The sequence below is a fragment of the Jaculus jaculus genome, chromosome 11 (genome assembly GCF_020740685.1).
Source record: "Jaculus jaculus isolate mJacJac1 chromosome 11, mJacJac1.mat.Y.cur, whole genome shotgun sequence".
NCBI lineage: Eukaryota > Metazoa > Chordata > Mammalia > Rodentia > Dipodidae > Jaculus > Jaculus jaculus.
Genome location: NC_059112.1, coordinates 83,327,742 through 83,345,801, shown reverse-complemented (window position 1 = coordinate 83,345,801; position 18,060 = coordinate 83,327,742). Strand labels below are relative to the sequence as shown.

The window sequence follows — 18,060 nt, the reverse complement described above, 5'->3', positions numbered from 1 at the left end:
AAAATCCAGTGATGAACATGCACTCTAGAGAAATGAATTACGGTGAAATACCAAAGGACAAAGCATGAAACGTCCTCCTAACTTCAACATGTTGACATCACCATGGAATGGAATAGCACTGCTACTGGTGGTAAACACAGCTAAATCTAATGGGGGAAAACTCTATTCTCTTTGTGCTGAGAACCCCCTCCCCAAACCAGTCACGTTATCTGATAAGATGACACATGTACAGTGACTTTCTCTGTGATGGGTCATAGGGTTAGAATGAGGCACGGAAGTGAGAAGGAAGCAGCGTCTTTGACTTACTAAGTGGAACAAGAGAAAGCGGTGACATCATTGACTGAAACAAATCGATACTTGCAGACGTCAGATTTAAGATAAAAATTTCCCAAAATGTGGTTAGAGCAACTCAGTCTTTTATCTGATGCTTTATATTAAGCAAACATGGCAAAAATGTCCAAAATTTTCTTTGACTTTTTTAGCACACTTTATTTGCAAGTACTCCTTATTGTTATGCAAGAAACACTACCCAGTTAAGAAAAACTCAAAATGACATTATTTTCTCCTTGTTTTGTGTATTTGAGGCTTCAATAGCTAAAATAGACATCTTTACCGATGAGGCTAACATTTCAGAGAATAGGTGACGGTGGCCGTCACCCTTATGAATTCAATGCAAATGTGTCATTAAAGTGCCAGTGAATAATAGACCACTGCTTTCCTACTGGAATAACCACATTATACCCTGCACTCACAAGGCAGCTGTTCAACTTCAAAAACATTGTGGAAACTAAATATTTGAATCTCTTCTTTGAAAGAATTAGTGATCCAGAAATGTGAAAAATATTCAAACCAAATTCTGTATCTGACTATACATGGATCACACTTTCTTTTGCATTAGGTTCACTTTGTGATCTGTTCACCTAGCTGCTCAAGTGACGATATCATTATCAATGCCCACCCAGGAGTCTGAATCCCCACCCAGATGTCTGTATCAAAATTCGGATTCTGGGCTGGAGAGAGGTCTCAGTGGTTAAGATGCTTGCATGCAAAGCCCAGCTACCTGGGTTTGATTCCCAGGTACTCAAGTAAAGCCAGATGTGCAAAGAGGTGCATGCATCTGGAGTTTGTTTGCAGTAGCTAGAGGCCCTGGCATGCCCATTCTCTCTGTCTCTCTTCTATCTCTCTCTGCTTGCAAATAAATAAAAATATTTTTAAAAAAGTGGATCCGAATAGATTGCCACATGATTCTGATGTACAATACAAGGTGACATGCAGTAGCCTAGAGCTCCTGAGCCCCAGGGCGTCAAGGTCCATTCATCACCTCCCTCATGCTGTGACTGTCACTTCTGTAAACAGAGCAGACAGGGCTGAAGTTTAAGGAGTTCATTTTACTTCCCCTCTGGAGTAAAACTCGGTACTTCAGTTTTTAATTACCAGAAGACTTTGATACATGTGAATAACACTTCTATTCCCAAGTACAAACACACCACGTCGAACTCTACGCAAGCTGATGCTTGAGCAAGAAAGTTCAAGGCCATTACCACTGCCACATATAGAATGAAACCTAAAATAAACACCCTGAAGAACTGGGTCACAGGGGTCCATTAATTAGGTCATTTCAATCATGACACGGAACAATGATGTCGTTAAGAGAATCATTCATGGCCTTTGCAGAGGCGAAAGCCAGCCTAAGGCTGGTAAGTCACATGCGTGCACAACAAACAGTCCTTACCTGTTTATACTCAGATTCTCTTCCGACCAATACCTGCAGAATGTAGTTAACAGGGTCGCCTTTCATTGGTGGTACCGTCTCCCATAAAATTTCACATGAATTTCCTTCTAACTGTGTCACCCGGGGTGCTGCAATACAAATCCACACATCAAAGCTCAGAAATCAAAATATTACCTTAGCAACCAATATTCTGGTATTACTAGTGAGAATCCAGGAAGAATAAGGTCGTGTCTGTCTCTGTTCTGAGAAGTAAACTTATTTGTTTGGCCTCCCCATCTCCACTCTAGGCACCAACGAGTTACTCTAGGATTAGAAAACCATTCACAATGATTCTTTCCCCCCCCCCTTGCATGTGAGTTTATGTATGGGTACATGCATGTGTGCATGTATGTGGACTCCACAGGTTGATGTGTGCTTTCCTCAGTCTCCACTTTATTCTTTGAAGACAAGGCCTCTCATTGAACCCAGAGCTTGCTGATTTGGCTAGTCAGCAAATCCTGGGGATTCTGCTGTCTCCCTAGTGCTGGGAATACAGCTGCACGCTCCCCCACCTGGCTTTTGCATGGGAGCTGGGGTCTGAACTCAGGTCCTCGTGCTCACTCAGCGAGCACTCTACTGACTCGGCCATCTCCTTGGTTCCGGACAAACCCTTTTCTCATTAGCTCATCAATGGCTAGGCTAGATTACATATTTTAGCATTGTTTTCTTCTCCAAGGCTGTTAGATATGTTCCATGTGATTCAGGGACGTTTTCATGTGTTAGGTATTGTAGGTGATGCAGACAGAAAGGTAAAGTCTACTTTCAAGACACCTCAGACCTGGGGGACAGAAGGTGAGAACGTGGCACAGGCACAAGACAAAAGGAGTCTATGACAGAGTAACAGGGGCAGTGGTCACATGTGAGTGAGACCGAAGAGGTGGTGACTGAGCAAAGTCCACACAACAGGCAGCAGTGAGGACCTTCAGCAACTCAGTTGTGCTATATTTATATTTTAGTCGACTTTTTATCTTCTGGATTCATTTTTCATGTTTAAAGCTAAATTATATTAGTCTGTAGTAAGGCAATAAAAATATATTCTCATTCTCACTCACATCCTCTTTCTCTCTCTGTGCTGGGAATCCATGGTCCCACTCAGGAGAGCAAGCACTCTGCCACTGAGCTACAACCTTGACCTGAAACTACAACAGGTTCTCCCTCAGCTTGTGTTATCTCTGTCACCGAATTCAAGATCTCTTATTTTCCACTTTGCATCTGTCATGCATAACTCCTACTCTCTCTGAACAAATTTCTAACTACATGCATTTATAAAAAATTGGTATTTAAAACAATCGATTTTCTTTTGTGTGTGCATGCATGTGTGTGTGAATGGGCATGCCGTGGTCTCTTGTCACTACAAATGAACACCAGACACACGCAACCACCATTTTTATGCCTGGCTTTACATGAGTAGCTGGGGAACTGAACCCAGGCTTTGTGAGCAAGCAGCTGAACCATCGCCCCACTCTCAATGAATTCTTTAGGGGAAGAAATTTCTCCTTGTCAATCTGCATGATGGTACCTGTTCAGACAAATGGAGATTTTGCTCAAACAGTCTATGTTGGATTTACCAAAACTCCATGCCACATAAGGAAAAATAAGGAATCTCATCTCATTAAACAAGCCTTCAGCTAAGACAACAATTTCCTCAAGCTAAGAGCAAGAGGAAGATGGGCCAATGGCCCGGTCACATGGTGCACAGACAAGCAGCCCTTCTGAGGTAAAAGCACCGTGAGCTGTCCGTGGTGCCTGAGCTTCCCTTAAATGAATCTTACCAAGAACCATTCTGAGAGGCAAAGCTAGTGCCCCAATGTCAGACAGACCCTAAGGCTTGTTGTTAGTGTGGGTGATAACTCTGTCTAGGTGCCAACAAATGGCAGGGCACAGCACGCTCAGGTTCCATCTTTGTTAGAGTGGAGGAGTGAGGGTGTGGCAGTGAGGTGGGGCAGCATGGCACTGCCCTGTCGCCATGAGACAGTGCCAAGAGCTAGTGGGGCCGGGAAGCAGGAAGCAGCCCGGAGGCAGCTGTGGGACACCTTTGCAGAACCCACGTCCACAGCCTGTAGCCTGTTGGATTGACTACGTGCCTGGAGGTAGCTGTCTCTCATCCTCCAACAGAAGAGTTCCCAGGGTCAGATACACAGAAGGGACACCTGTCTCCCTCCCACCTTTCTCAGGGTCATTTTGGACAACAGTCAGATAAAGCCATTAGCCTGCCTGCTCCTGCAGAAGAGTAGCAGAGACTTTCACGGGAAGCACTGGTGTATGTATGATAGCGGACATGGCCTCTGGCTGCTGTCAGTGCCTGTCCAGCCACGCAGTGTACACACGACTCTGTGGCCAGAAATAAGATGACATGTGCTCAGCAGGCCAGGTGAGGGAGGAGCCAGGGCAGAGACTTTCGTATGTCATCCCCGAGAGGTGGGAGACGATGTGGGTATGGGGGAGGGTGGGGATCTTAAGACCTGATTCCTCTAAGCGGGGGAGGAGGAGGATGGTTAATCTCAGATATCAGCTTGACAGGATTTAGACTCAGCATGGAAACAAATCCCTGGGCATTTTTGTGAGGAATTCTCTAGAGTAGTTCATGAAGGTGGGAAGACCCACTCTACATGGCGCAGTGCCACGCCATGCGCTGAGGTCCTGGGCTGCGTCAGGAGAGTGAGCGGAGGAGGCTCGCGGCTCTCTGCTTCCTGACTGCGGACGCCGCGTGAACAGCTGCTTTGCGCTCCTGCCGCCACGCCTTCCTTGAGGGACTGCACACTGCCAGACCCTTCCTTTCTTAAGTTGCTCATGCTGGCTATTTTGTCGTAATGATGAGAAAAGTAAACTTACACAGAGAAAGCCAGCCACAAACTTCAAGATATATACTAAGATTGCTGCTGAAGCTTTCTAAGGGTGTCCCTCCAGGCTGAGGGGGGAAATCTCACAGGAAAAGGCTTCTGAAGTTGCCTGAATCAGTTGCTAACATTTAGGCACTGGAGCTACCCAGATGAATGCCAATCTCTTACTGTCTTTGGAAAAGGAAAGCTGCAAACTTTCCTTGGCAACATGTCTTGAGGGCTGTCATACTACGAACCAACCCCCACTTCTAACCCAAAGCCTAGCACCCAGTATGTTCCTTGTGTCTAATACATGCGGGGGGAGGGGAGTGAATGTCTCGCTACTTTATTATTTGTAATAAACATTCATATGCTTGAACAGAATTGATAGCATGTGTGGTGGTCTGATTCAGGTGTCCCCCATAAACTTAGTTGTTCTGAATGCTAGGTTCCCAGCTGATGGAGATTTGGGAATTAATACCTCTAGAAGACAGTGTACTTTCGGGGACAGTCTTATGGGTGTTATTGTCAGTTTCCTCTTGACAGTGTTTGGCACACTCTCCTGCTCTTCTTGTGCACCTGATGTGAGCCAAGAGGTGATGTTCACCCTCTGCTCATGCCATTGTTTTTCCCTGCCATTATGGATCTTCCCCTCGAGTCTTTAAGCCAAAATAAACCTCTTTTTCCCACAAGCTGCTCTTGGTTGGGTGCTCTCTACCAGTGATGCGAACCTGACTGCAACAGCATGTATAAAAATTCTTTCAGGCCTCTCATTCGCCATTGGACAGCCTATCACCCAGCCATCTTGTATAGATTGCTCTTTTGACTTAATCCTGCTGGTATTAGAACTATGGAGAGTTGATTTGAGGTCGGAAACGAAACTCCTCCTTAAAGACCTGATATCACCCTTACTCTCACGGGCCCATGTGACACAGTGCTCTGTCTACACACCTTTGAGGGTAGGGGGAACACTTTTGGTCGTGCTGAAGGTATAGGTTTCCGAGAAGGGTCCTTCCCCTGCCTCGCTTGCTGCCTGGATTCTGAAGGAGTAGCACGTGAACTCAGTCAGTCTCTGGACCTTGTAGGTGTGGCTGGGTCCTCTGTAGATTGAAATAAACCTAGAGGAAGGAGCAGAATTCATTAGCCATTTAAATCTCTCACTAAGAAATTAATTGTGATATTAACTTGATAAATGCTTTTCCTGCAGTCTGAGTCAACCAGTTGCTATGATATGGTGAAGCTTAATGTCTGATGAATGTTTATATTAAAAAAAAATCTTTATGCCCATATGAGTGGAGTTTCTAAAAACAATTGTTCATGCTTTGTTTTATTTTATTTTATTTGGTTTTTTTTTGGAGGTAGGGTCTTGACCTAGCACAGGCTGACCTGGAAATCACCATGGAGTCTCAGGTTGTTCTCAAACTCAAAACAGTCCTCCTACTTCTGCTTCCTGAGTGCTGGGAATAAAGGCGTGTGCCACCATGCCTGGCTCCTAATGTTATTATTTACTAATAAAAGCTAGACTTGGGCTGGAGAGGTGGCTTAGTGGTTAAGGCACTTGCCTATGAAGTTAGTACCCAGGTTCAATTCTCCAGGTCCCAGGTTAGCCAGATGCACATCGTGGCACATGTGTCTGGAGTTCGTTTGCAGTGGCCAGAGGCCCTAGAGTGCCCTTTCTCTCTCTCCCTCCCTCCTTCTGTCCCTCTGTATCTAATCAATCAATAACTGAAATGATAAAAAAATAAAAATGCTAGACTTTTCATGTATTTAATTTTGGTGAGTGCTAACCAACCTTCTTCTACGCAATAATCAGTGAGGTTACTGTGCAGTGAGCATGTGAAAATACCCAAATTTTCCAAAGAACTGAGCTGTAGGAAATGCTTTTAGTTTTAAAATTGATTTACCCAAAACCTTACAAAAGTCTCCTGAAACTGGCAAGAAGACATTTAACTTTACGTAAATTTGAGAAAATATAAAAAGAAAGCATTATGTTTAGAACCATCCATCAGGTTAATTAAAATAATGGGAAAATGGCATTAGTGAGCTGCACCATTTAGCTAGGAAGATTTTTGTCTTTTTATATTTTGTCAAGAACCAATTTGCACTTCTCTGCTAATTAATATTATTAGGAATTAGGAAACATTCTTTTTTAAAAGTACTTTTATTTATTTATTTGCAAGAGAGTGAGAGGGTAGGTGAATGGATGTGCTGGGGCCTCCTGCTACTGCAAATGGACTCCAGATACACACACCACTTTTTGTACTTGGCTTTCTGTGGGTACTGGGAAATTGAAACTGGGTTCAAAAGTAAGCACCTCCTTCCCTCCCTTTCTCCCTCCCTTCCTCCCACCCATCCTCCCTTCTTTCCTTCTTTCATTTTTCAAGGTAGGGTCTTGCCCTAGCCCAGGCTGATCTGGAATTCACTGTGCAGTCTCAGGCTGGCCTTGAATTCATAGTGAACCTCCCAAGTGCTGGGACTAAAGGTGTGTGCCACCACACCCAGCCTGCTGAGCCATTTCTCCAGCTCAAGGAAACATTTTTTTTAAATTATTTTGTTTTGTTTTATCTTTATTTATTTATTTGAGAGCAGGGGAGAGAGAGAAAGAGGAAGAGAGAGAGAATAGGCGCACCAGGGCCTCCAGCCACTGCAAACGAACTCCAGACGCGTGCGCCCCCTTGTGCATCTGGATAACGTGGGTCCTGGGGAATCGAGCCTCGAACCAGGATCCTTAGGCTTCACAAGCGAGTGCTTAACCACTAAGCCATCTCTCCAGCCCAGAAACATTCTTATATAAGACACAATGTTAAAAAAAAAAAACTTATTTTTTAGGTATTTCCCCTGAGTATCTTGAAAACTTAACATTTTCCCAGTGAAACTAGAGTACCTAGAATTATGATATACATACTTACCACTTAGCTAATTAGAATACTTTGGAAATACCATGATTTCCTGTAAGTGCTCCAGGATATTTAGTAGGAAATTGAATGTCACTGGCCCAGGTATAACCTGAGAACCACCACCTGAGTCGATTCCAAACATTGCCTTGTACACATAGGACACCACTCATTTCTAGGGCGGTCAGCAACCAGGGCAAATACAGTGGCTTCAGAAACTACTAGAAGTGGATCTGTGATAGAATCAAAACTCGAAACCACCCCCCACCCCCAAAATTCAAAATGTTTGACATTGGCCCGAGAGAAAGAATTGATGTATTCAGTTAGCAGTGGTTCTTGTACATCTGCTGCCTGCTGGGCTCTGTGGATGTATGATTAATAAGGCCTAACCTCACAGGTTATACTTGGTCCTGTGGGGGGGGGGGAGGCAGGGCTTTCTGAAGGACAGTAGCAACTCGATTTCCCTGTGTGTTGGAGAATAGTCCTGGATGGAGGAGTGTATGGATTCATGGACAGATAACCAAAAGCTGTCAGACTCAATATTTAGCTTATATCATTCAAGTATTCATCAGTCTTTGCAACTGGGTTCTTGAGCCCTGGCCAGTTCATCTAACGTTTTGTCTGTTCTGTTGTGAGAAGTGCCTTTTACTGAAGGCCCAGTTTTTTAATTTTAAGGAAAGCCAGTGTCCAAGATGAAACCCCAAAATACCATGGCAACCTGTTTAGCACTTTTGATACATTACTGCCCCAGTGAAGATACTGTTGCTAATGCTACAGGCCAGTGGCTATTCATTAACTCAGCCTCATCTGGGCTAGAATCTCTAATGGCAGTCATTGACCTAAATTGTATCACAAATGGAAGTCATCTTCATGACAAACTTGCCAGAGAGCTCAGGTTTTTAAGAGTTTGGAGAACACTGGAGGAGCAGACTAGATTCCCTGTCACACCTTACTTGAAGGACACTCTTTGCTTTTGAAGATAGGTTCGACATCTATTCGTTGCCAGACTCAATTGCATACATAGGTAGAAGCACTCAGGGTCATACAGGAATTTACTGAAGCACATCTAGTATACTCCAATTTATAAAAAGTTCCGTGGAAACAAGTGATAGCAATGCCACATTTATAAACTTGCTGGTAGAGAATTTATCCTCATGTCCCCTAACAGTGCTACTTACAAATGGAAGAAAGGCCATGGGTGTGTGCATAAACAGCAACTAGAAAGGGTCTGAAGGAAGATGTTTTCCTGAGGATTTTAGGTTTAACCTTTAAGAAATTTGCCCTTATTTTTTTCTTAAGGCAAATCCAATAGACTGGCCTTTTTTTTTTTTTTTTTTTTTTTTTTTTTAAATGAGTAAGTGAGAAAGAGAGAGAATGAATGAGAATGAGGATAGATGTGCCAGGGCCTCCAGCCACTGTAATCAAACTCCATACATGTTACCACCTTGTGCACACGTATGACCTTGTATGTCTGGCTTACGTGGGATCTGGGGAGTTGAACATGGGTCCTTATGTCCCACAGGCAAGCACTGTAACTGCTAAGTCATCTCTCCAGCCTTACCTTGCTTTTGCAGTGAAGGCAGAGGTAGCTACTGGAGGCACATTTCAACTGCAATGCCCTGTGCGCAAGCTGGGAACTGGCAGTCTACACCTCCCACTGGAAGAAGCTGTGAAAGCCGGGGAAAGGGGAACCGTTTCTTCTTCTAGCCTTTACCAAACCAATAAGCTCCTCGCCCACTTTTAATGGAGCATGATGTCTCCTCTAGCAATAAGGAAATCACAGCCTGCTTATTGTAGTAAAAACCATTGGCTATTTTGTCCGACCTTCATCCCCACAAAAAGGGCAGAAGAGGAAATTGTTGGAGGGACAAGAATTGCCTTACTTTGTTTTCAAAACATGTATGGGAGCAACTGAAATAAACGGCAACTAGTCCAGATGTCATCTAAGGAACTAGGTACAGAGATCTCAGTAAGGGCAAGAAGATGCAGGCATGGCCCAGGCTTGCTCCTGAGCAAAGTGGGTGTGGTGGGGAGGGGAGGCATCAAGAATTGCATAGGTTTTGGGTGAAGCAGCCCAGGATAGCCCAGCATTAGCAGTATCATTCCCCTACCCAGTGGTCACCTAGGGAAATAGACATGCCCTGCTCTCCCAGGGCCTATATCCTAAGAGGGCCACACAGATCTGAGGTCTGAAGATCTGAGCAGTGATGCAAGATGGTGATAGCCAATGTCTTCTGAGGACCTTCCTCCCTCATCTTATGCTGAGGGAGGTACATGCCAACAGCTGCAAGGGAGACATTCAAGACAGACAGGAAGTCTGTTTGTTAGCAAAAACTGGATGCTTTCTTCGCTTTAGAGTTCCTATTTTCAAGGAAGGAAAAAGGAGGCAGGAGCAAAAAGAATGAAATTATGATGTAAAAGATAGGCATTACTGCTAATGATAATAGGAAAGTTACATTAGAATCACTTCTTTGGGTGTGTATGTATGTGTGTGTGTGTGTGTGTGCGTGCACATGTGTGTGCAGATAGTGGTGTGTGTGCACATGCAGCTGCACTTGCACATGTTTGTGGAGACAAGATGTCTTTGCTTAGGAACCCGATGCACTTTCATATCTAAACAGCATCTCTCACTGGCCTGGAATTTGCCAGCAAGTCACAGGGATCACCTGCCTCTGCCTCACCAGTGTAGGGATTGCAAGCATTGTTTTTTTTTTTTTTTTTTTTTGGTGTGTGTGTGTACTATGAATGGTGTGGTACGTGCATGCATAGGTCAGAGAGCTTTGGGTGTGTTTCTCTTAGCATTGTCTGTGTACTTCCTTGAGACAGTGTCTCTCCCTCAACTGGGAGCTTCAATTTTTGTTCAAGAAACCCCACTTAGCAACCTCTGCTTTTTGTTCCTTCCACCCACCATATACTGGAGTTAAAGATGTGAGTGTCCACACCCATATTTTTCACATGGGTTCTGCAGAATCACACTCAAGCAGTCTCGGGCTCTCATGCTTAAGTGGCAAGTGCACATAACTGCTGAACCATCTCCTCACCCCACAAACTTGATTTTTATACTTGGGCTCAGGAGGTTGAACTCAGATACTCGTGCCTGTAAGATGAGCACTTTACTGACTGAGCTATCTCCCAGGCCCATGGCCCACAACATAGCCATTTATAATTCCACTATTCAATGAGTCCATTCTAGTTAAATTTCACACGAGTCAGTGCACAATCAGAAAATAACAACCACCTATGAAAAAAAGCCAATCTGATGCTTTTTTGTTGTTGTTGTTGGTATTTCAAAGTAGGGTCTCACTCTAGCTCAGGCTGACCTGGAATTCACTATGGAGTCTCAGGGTGGCCTTGAACTCATGCCGATCCCCGTACCTCTGCCTCCCAAGTACTGGAATTAAAGGCGTGTGCCACCACGCCCGACTCTTTAACTTTTTTCCAAGAGTTTTAATTTTGAAAAGATTACAGAGGTCCTAACAGTTTTGTTTCTTCTCCACACCTCTGCCAGGCCTGGGTCATTGAAAGTTCTCAGTAAACGCACGTTCTGAAATGAGAACTGGACTGTGAAGCACCGTGCGCTCTCTTCAGCCTCTCCAGACCTTCGATCTCACCAACAGCATGGAACCTATCTTACAGAGCTGTTGCAAGGCTTCCGTAGGTTATGAAATCCTTTTAGGTTAATCTTGCTATGCAATAATCACTCTGTCCATGAGTCATAATGCCACGATCATTTTTATACTGCTGAGAAGATGGGGTTAGAAGCCACTGTTCCTCTTTCCAAGAGATCACCTCACCTCGTTATCTGCATGGCCAGAGAGGTTACTTCCTCTGGGAGAAAGCTGTGTGGAGGGAGAAAGCAAACTCTGTGGGTCAGGCCACCATGCAGGCTTTAGACATGAGAGTGGGGCTTCATAAGCGAGGCTGTCACCCGCCTTACACTGGGGCTCACCAAGGACACACAGGCAGGAACATCTCATCACTGTGGTGACGTTGAATGAGCACTCATGTAAAATGTCGGAGCCTGACATACACCAGTCCTCCCAGAAGTGACTCAGATCCAGCAGGCTTTAGGATAAAATGTCCATGCCAACAACTTCTGCCTTCCTCTGCTCCTTCCAAATCAAGTACTGAACTCCAGCCACAATGTCGTAAGTACACAAACCAGTACATGAAAGAATATAACCAGCACCCCACTTCTGTAATTAATCCCTTTCAACTCCAGGAGGTGGGAGAAGGGAGACTTTTCCTTTTCTTTCCAAGCCAGTGATTGACAGCCCTGTGTGGGGTAACCACTCTGGGAGCTGGGACAGGTCAACACCCCTGTGGCTAGAACCACTCTGTGAGAAATTAAAAATGTTTAATATTTGTTTTACAAGCCAGACTCATTTTCATCTTTCTCTTCTTTTTAAAGATGCATCTTAATTGTAACATTCATTAATAACCAAGCCAGAGGCCCTTTGTGATAGAATTAACCATATAAAACATCCCAAGATGCAATGACTAAAGACTTCACATTTTCAGTGCACCCAGGCTTCCTGGATTGTGACATGTACTTGTGATATCATCCAGTCATGGCTAAGGTGTATGAAATCCAGGTACTGGCTGTGGTGTCATGGCGCCTTATACTTCCCACAAGCCCTTGAGGTCACACTGGCCATATCTATGAGGAGTCTCTGCTCCACTGCCAGCCCCTGCTGCCATGACATGCTTTTATAGGCAGCGGCTCCATGAACCAGGGTTCCTGTGAGGACAAGGAAGAAGTCAGGGTGGGGGTTCATTGTAGCGCTGGCCTGCCTGGTTACCACCCACTGTGTGTATGAGGGTTCTACTGACCAACCTCAGGCTTGGGCTGTCTGACCAGGAAAACAAAGTCATAATAGCACTCACCTTGTCGGGTGGTTGTGAGAGTAAAATGACATCATGGAGAACTCACTATATAATGCCTAACACTTAGGAAATGCCCACTAAAGACGATTCATGTTGTCAATGCGATTAACAGCACCAATATTATTCATGACAAAATACCAAGACTTGTGATTTATCTTGACTTCGACAGTCAGAGAAACATGTCCTTGGAAGGGCACCCGTATCCCATCCCCTTCCCCAAGAGTTTATTGAGTGAGAACATAAATGCCTCGCACCCTGTCTGGATAAGCCTGACCTAAAGACTTCACGGAGCAGGAGGCCAATGAGTGGAGCTCAGGGCATTGTTTTGTTTTGTTTTGAGACAGTCTTTCTGTGTCACCCTTGTGCTCCTCCTGTTCAGCTTCCCAAGTGCTGGAAGTGGAAGGTCAGTTGGGTCATTAAAAAGTTACGATTCTGATTGACATTTCCAATCTGGTTTCCCTTTCTCATCACTTCAGAGAGATGGTAACAAATGTACCTGGGTCCGATTGTAGGTAGCTTACTGGTGACTTAAAGATTATTCAACTCTCTGTGCTTAGAGCAGTGACATGACTGTGTAATATTATGCTGCTGGAACCCATCCCCAGGCACTGATAGAGCCAAGAAAACATTTGCACAACAGTAAGAGTGAATCTTCATGTACACTAGGGACTTCTATGTAGGTCTGTCATTTGTAACGAGTGAGGGGGCTTGTGCATGTAGGCAGGCAGTGTTCAGGAAATCTCTGAACCTTCCTCTCAATTTTGATGTGCACCTAAAACTTCTCTAAATAATAACAAAGGACTACAAGATAGTTTGAATAGCTGGCCCCCAGTATATTCAGTGTTTTATTAGTTTGTAGTTTGCATCTGCAGCCACCTGGCTGGAGGCAGTGTCACTGGGCAGATCTTAAGGTGTGGTGGTGGGTCTGAGATTCCAATCTAAAGATGTGCCAAGTGTGCCTAGCTGGAGTTCCTGAAGTGTGCTGTGCTGTGTGGCTTTTGGCTTTTAGGCTGTGCTTCTCTTTCTCTGTCTGGTCCTGTGAAAGCAGGCCAGCTTCTCCTGCCATTACAGAACTTCCCCTGGATCTGTAAGTTTCAATAAATCCCTTCCTCCTTAACTGTGCCTGCTCTGGAAGTTCATCTCAGCTAACCTGAAGCTGTCTAAAAATTTTACATTTATGTGAATTATGAAACACTTTTTCTTATTCTGCTTGTCTATTACAGTTCTCCAGGGGGTAGGGGAGGGAGTGTCACATTTTGGGAGCACAGAGATATATGGAGACTTTGGTCTGAGCACACCACTAGTTACTATGAACTTGAACAAGTCAGGTAAACCAGGCTCAATTTTCAGACAAGTCATAACTATTTTGCTCAGTGGCAAGAATTTTTATGAGAACTAAGTGAATCAAGTAAATGCTACCATTTCTCACTTAATGGACACCAAGAAGATACACATGGAGTCTGGATTATTTTCCAAATGTTCTAAGTGAAAGCTACACATTCAGTCTCACTATTTCAAGCCTTAACATTGTGAGAGACAAAGCTTTTGGCTTTCAAGTGAATTCATGGAAAAAGCCTGGTCATATTACATCTTTATATGTTCCTGTATTTCAGATCAGTTTAGGGATAAAGGGAGTTATGATATCTTACAGGATTTAGTTTGAAATGTTTCCTTGAAACAGCTTTACTTTGAAAGAAACATCTAGGAATGCTCTGAATGTCTCAGCTCTGCAACTGACAGTGGAAAACAAGACTTCACATGAAGGTCTGTTTTTATTACATTGCAGCTAACACACAATCCTCAGGTCCACTGCTGGCACCTGCAGTCCATTACTATTAATTCTTCAAAGGGACTAACTGGCTGGCCGAAAACGCCCTTTTATCCATAAAGGACTGCAAAACGTACCTTCAAAACAGGTTTCACAATATCAAAAACCAACAGCTGTTCATCAGCCCAGTATAGCTAAGCCTATTAATGTCAATGCATCAACATTCCCCCCTCTTTTAAGCGTCCCTGGGGTTCAAGAAGGGAAGAATGTGTGTGTGTGTGTGTTTCCTGTGTCACTCAATCGGTGTTGGACAATGTTTAAAACAGTTTTGGATAGTATACGCCCCCACTCTGCCAGGAACACAGAGTCCTCCCGTTTCTCTGTCGACGCACACAGAAACAGATGGCGCCACGGGGGGACACCCAGGGCAGGGAATTCATTCTCTAAACCGATGCTGATGTGGGCCAGAGCTCCTGTTCACAGACTGCTCATGAAAGAGCTATTTTCATGAAGACTAAGGAGAAAAGGGGTTAATTTCCAATTGGATTTTGAGTGGTGAAGTTATAATAGTTTTTAGTTAATAACACTGAGTTTTATGCTCTTTTCTAAGTAATTAAATTTGATTATACTTAGTAATGAAAACAACTTATGTTTGTTTTCTTACTATTTGAACTGTACTTGAGACACTGATATATTTGATATATTGGAAATTTACTTATATTCATAGAAGGTAGGCCCAAATTTCTTTTTTGGGGGGGTAGTATTTGTGCATATTGTCTGTGGTATACATATATGCATGTTGATATGTGCACTGGGTGCATATGTGTGTGTGTGGGGTAGGCACATGTGCATGTTGTGAGTGTGGAGGCCAGAGGTCAGCATCCCTCTATCACTTCCCACCTTAGTTTTTTTTTTTTTAATTTTTATTTATTTATTTATTTGAGCGTGACAGACACAGAAAGAAAGACAGATAGAGGGAGAGAGAGAGAAAATGGGCGCGCAAATGAACTCCAGACGCGTGTGCCCCCTTGTGCATCTGGCTAACGTGGGACCTGGGGAACCGAGCCTTGAACTGGGGTCCTTAGGCTTCACAGGCAAGCGCTTAACCACTAAGCCATCTCTCCAGCCCCCCACCTTAGTTTTTTGAGATAGGGTCTCTCACTGATTCAGCTATGAGCCCACAGATGCTCTTGACTTCGGCTCTGTAGTTCCGAGATTACAGCCACACACGGCCACACCTGGGTTTTCATGGGTTCTGGAGGTCCCAATTCCGATCCTCCACCTCCCTAGTCCCTGAAGCCAAAACTTCTAAAGATCTGAGAACCTTGACATTCCCCATTGCTCTATGTTGCTTTCAGATCTGTGGAGTGAATTTTACCTTCTAGTACACAATTTCCAAGGGTTTCTAGAACTTTGCTTTCCACTTACACTTCAGTGGCCTTGCCTCGACCTGAGGGAGATGCTATTCATTCTCATTCTATTTATTTATATAAGTAAATGAGAGGTAAAAATCGCTATCTGGATTTTGCTTCTGGTCCAATTAGATCTCAGTTAATTTACTGTCTCTGAGCTTTGCTTGCTCTGAGACATTTTAGCCTGGCTTTGATTAAGCTAGTGATATTCTTTATTTTGGAGGCTGAATTTACACACTCCTTTTCTAAGAAACAAAAATGTTTCTAAAGTATTTCCCTTTCATTAATTAGTGACTAGAGCCAGGCATCACAATATGCACTTTGTAGAGGGGAATTCAGGCAGAAAGTGGCCCAGGGCTGTGCCTCTGGTCATCCAAAAATTCACGAGCAGGTCTGGGATCATAACATCAGTAAGAACCATGGTTGCCTTGTGTGGATTGAGGGAATATAAAAATGCCATTTATCCAGCAAGGATGTTCGTATGGACCTGGGGTCGTCCAGAGAAGCAAAAGTCTTGAGGGCCTCTTCCAGCCTGGCTACTGAACTTCCATCTAAGTCATTTAGTTTGACATCATGATTTGAGAATGAAAAGGAGTTTGCTCTCTAACAGGCAAACACTGAGAAAATTCTCTCTTCCCTCAGGTCCATGCACCCTAACCACTTTTATTAGCTGCCTAGTGTGCTCTTTCAGTGTTTAAAAGAAACCGCAATCATAAAGACGCAGGTGTTTTCTGTCCCTACCAATCAATAGCTAGCAGTACCACAAACATTACAAAGACCCCTGCCTAATCCCAACCTCAGTTCCTTAACTGTGAGCCCCACGATTTTGCTGGATGAAGGGCAAAGTGTCACAGGCTAACGATGGAAAGCAAGTGGCAATTACCTAATTTACTTGACACTTCTCCCCAGTCTAAAATTGGTGGCACATAGTTCTAAAAAACAGTCTGACCAAAATCCTGAGCAACAGATTAACCATCACACATTCCTGGAAGTCTCAGTGTCCCCGCCTGGGCACTGTGTACAGTTCTTGGGAACATGACCCCTCAACTCCAATTCTGTTAGGGCAGTACAACATTTGATTTTAGTAGCTCAGAAAAATCTGTCTTCTGAACCATCAGCACAGCACTACAGCCTTAGAATGCATGAGCTGGTCATGCTATTGCAGCACTTGTATTAGGTTAAGTCAGCATTATGAAAATGTTTACTCTGGGAGTATAGTTCTCTTGCATAACATGCGTACCAGAGCCATTCACATCTTCTGTGCTGGATATGTTAAGAATAATAGACTTAATCACTGGAAGGCCGTACTAATCTAATTTTTATTTTTGTGCTGAAATTAAAATTTCTTGTACTGTCTGCTCACTGTTTAATGTTAATTTATTTTCTCAGCAAGATAAGCTCTTACAGATAAGCACATGCCTCATGTGGCCTGGCACATAGTAGTAAGTCAAGAAAGCAAGGCTGCTGATTGAACAATCATAACCTAATCACTAGGTATAAGCTCAGCTCTATAAACATGATGCATTGTTTTAAGCTTGTTCCATGCACATGGTCTTGGAACCTTGGAGGTTAAAAGCTTGAATACATAGGAAATAAATTTCCTGGTTGTGCAGGAGAAAAACTTTCAACACAGCACATCTAAGCAATCTGGATGAATTCTGATTTACCCTGAGGCAAAGGTTTGGGCCAAGGTATCTGTAGGATTCTTCCATTTGTATGAAATAGGTCCAAATGAGGGAGAGAGAGAGTGATAAACAGGGCAGGGGCACTAACACATTTCATTTTATATTCAAGAAGTAAAGAATGTAGAATAGGCATTTTATAGATGCTCCAGAGAGAAGCTTCTTTCAGAAAGCTTAAAATATGTTTTTGATCAGACATTATACTTATTCTGTGTGTATGTGTGTGTGTGTGTGTGTGTGTGTATATGTATATATATATATATATATATATATATATATATATATATATATATATATACACACACACACATACATACATACATATATATGTGTGTGCATGTCTATAGTATGTATGTTACTATACACATACACATATGTGGAGGCCAGAGGAGGACATTGGGTGTCCTGTTCTGTCACTCTTTTGTTATTTTCATGAACTAGGGATTTTTTTGAACCTGTAGCTGACTATTTTTAGTCAGATTGGTGAACCTGGGAGCCCCAGTCATTCTCCTGTCTCCACTCCCTCTCAGCGCTGGGTTGCAGGCACATGTGGCCATGTGCAGCTTTTTCTTTGGGTGGTAGGGATCAAATTCAGGTCCTCATGCTTGTGCAGCATACACTCTTACCTGCCGAGCCATCTCCCTAGCCCCAGACATTACATTTCTAACCCCCTGGATCATTCCCTACTTTATAATCAACAGGCATCAGTCAGCAGATCACAGATGCCAAACTTAGGTGAAGGGGCAGTAGGACATTAAGCCATTTTCCCCAAGGAAGCTAGTATCTTCTCAGTGACATACCAAAGCTAAAAACGTGAAGAAAAAGAG

The 18,060-nt window shown here is 43.6% G+C and overlaps 1 protein-coding gene across 3 annotated transcripts in view; it reads right to left on the bottom strand.

Moving 5' to 3' along the window:
• Fndc3b (fibronectin type III domain containing 3B) overlaps positions 1 to 18,060 on the bottom strand; it is a 383,188-nt gene that overhangs the window by 12,353 nt on the left and 352,775 nt on the right. For all 3 annotated transcript variants that reach the window (XM_045161235.1, XM_045161236.1, XM_004652339.2), the window contains 2 exons: positions 5,542 to 5,708; positions 1,733 to 1,860 (listed from right to left, as the gene is read on the bottom strand). In XM_045161235.1, the coding sequence (XP_045017170.1) occupies positions 1,733 to 1,860; positions 5,542 to 5,708 (295 nt within the window). The remainder of the gene's footprint in view (positions 1 to 1,732; positions 1,861 to 5,541; positions 5,709 to 18,060) is intronic.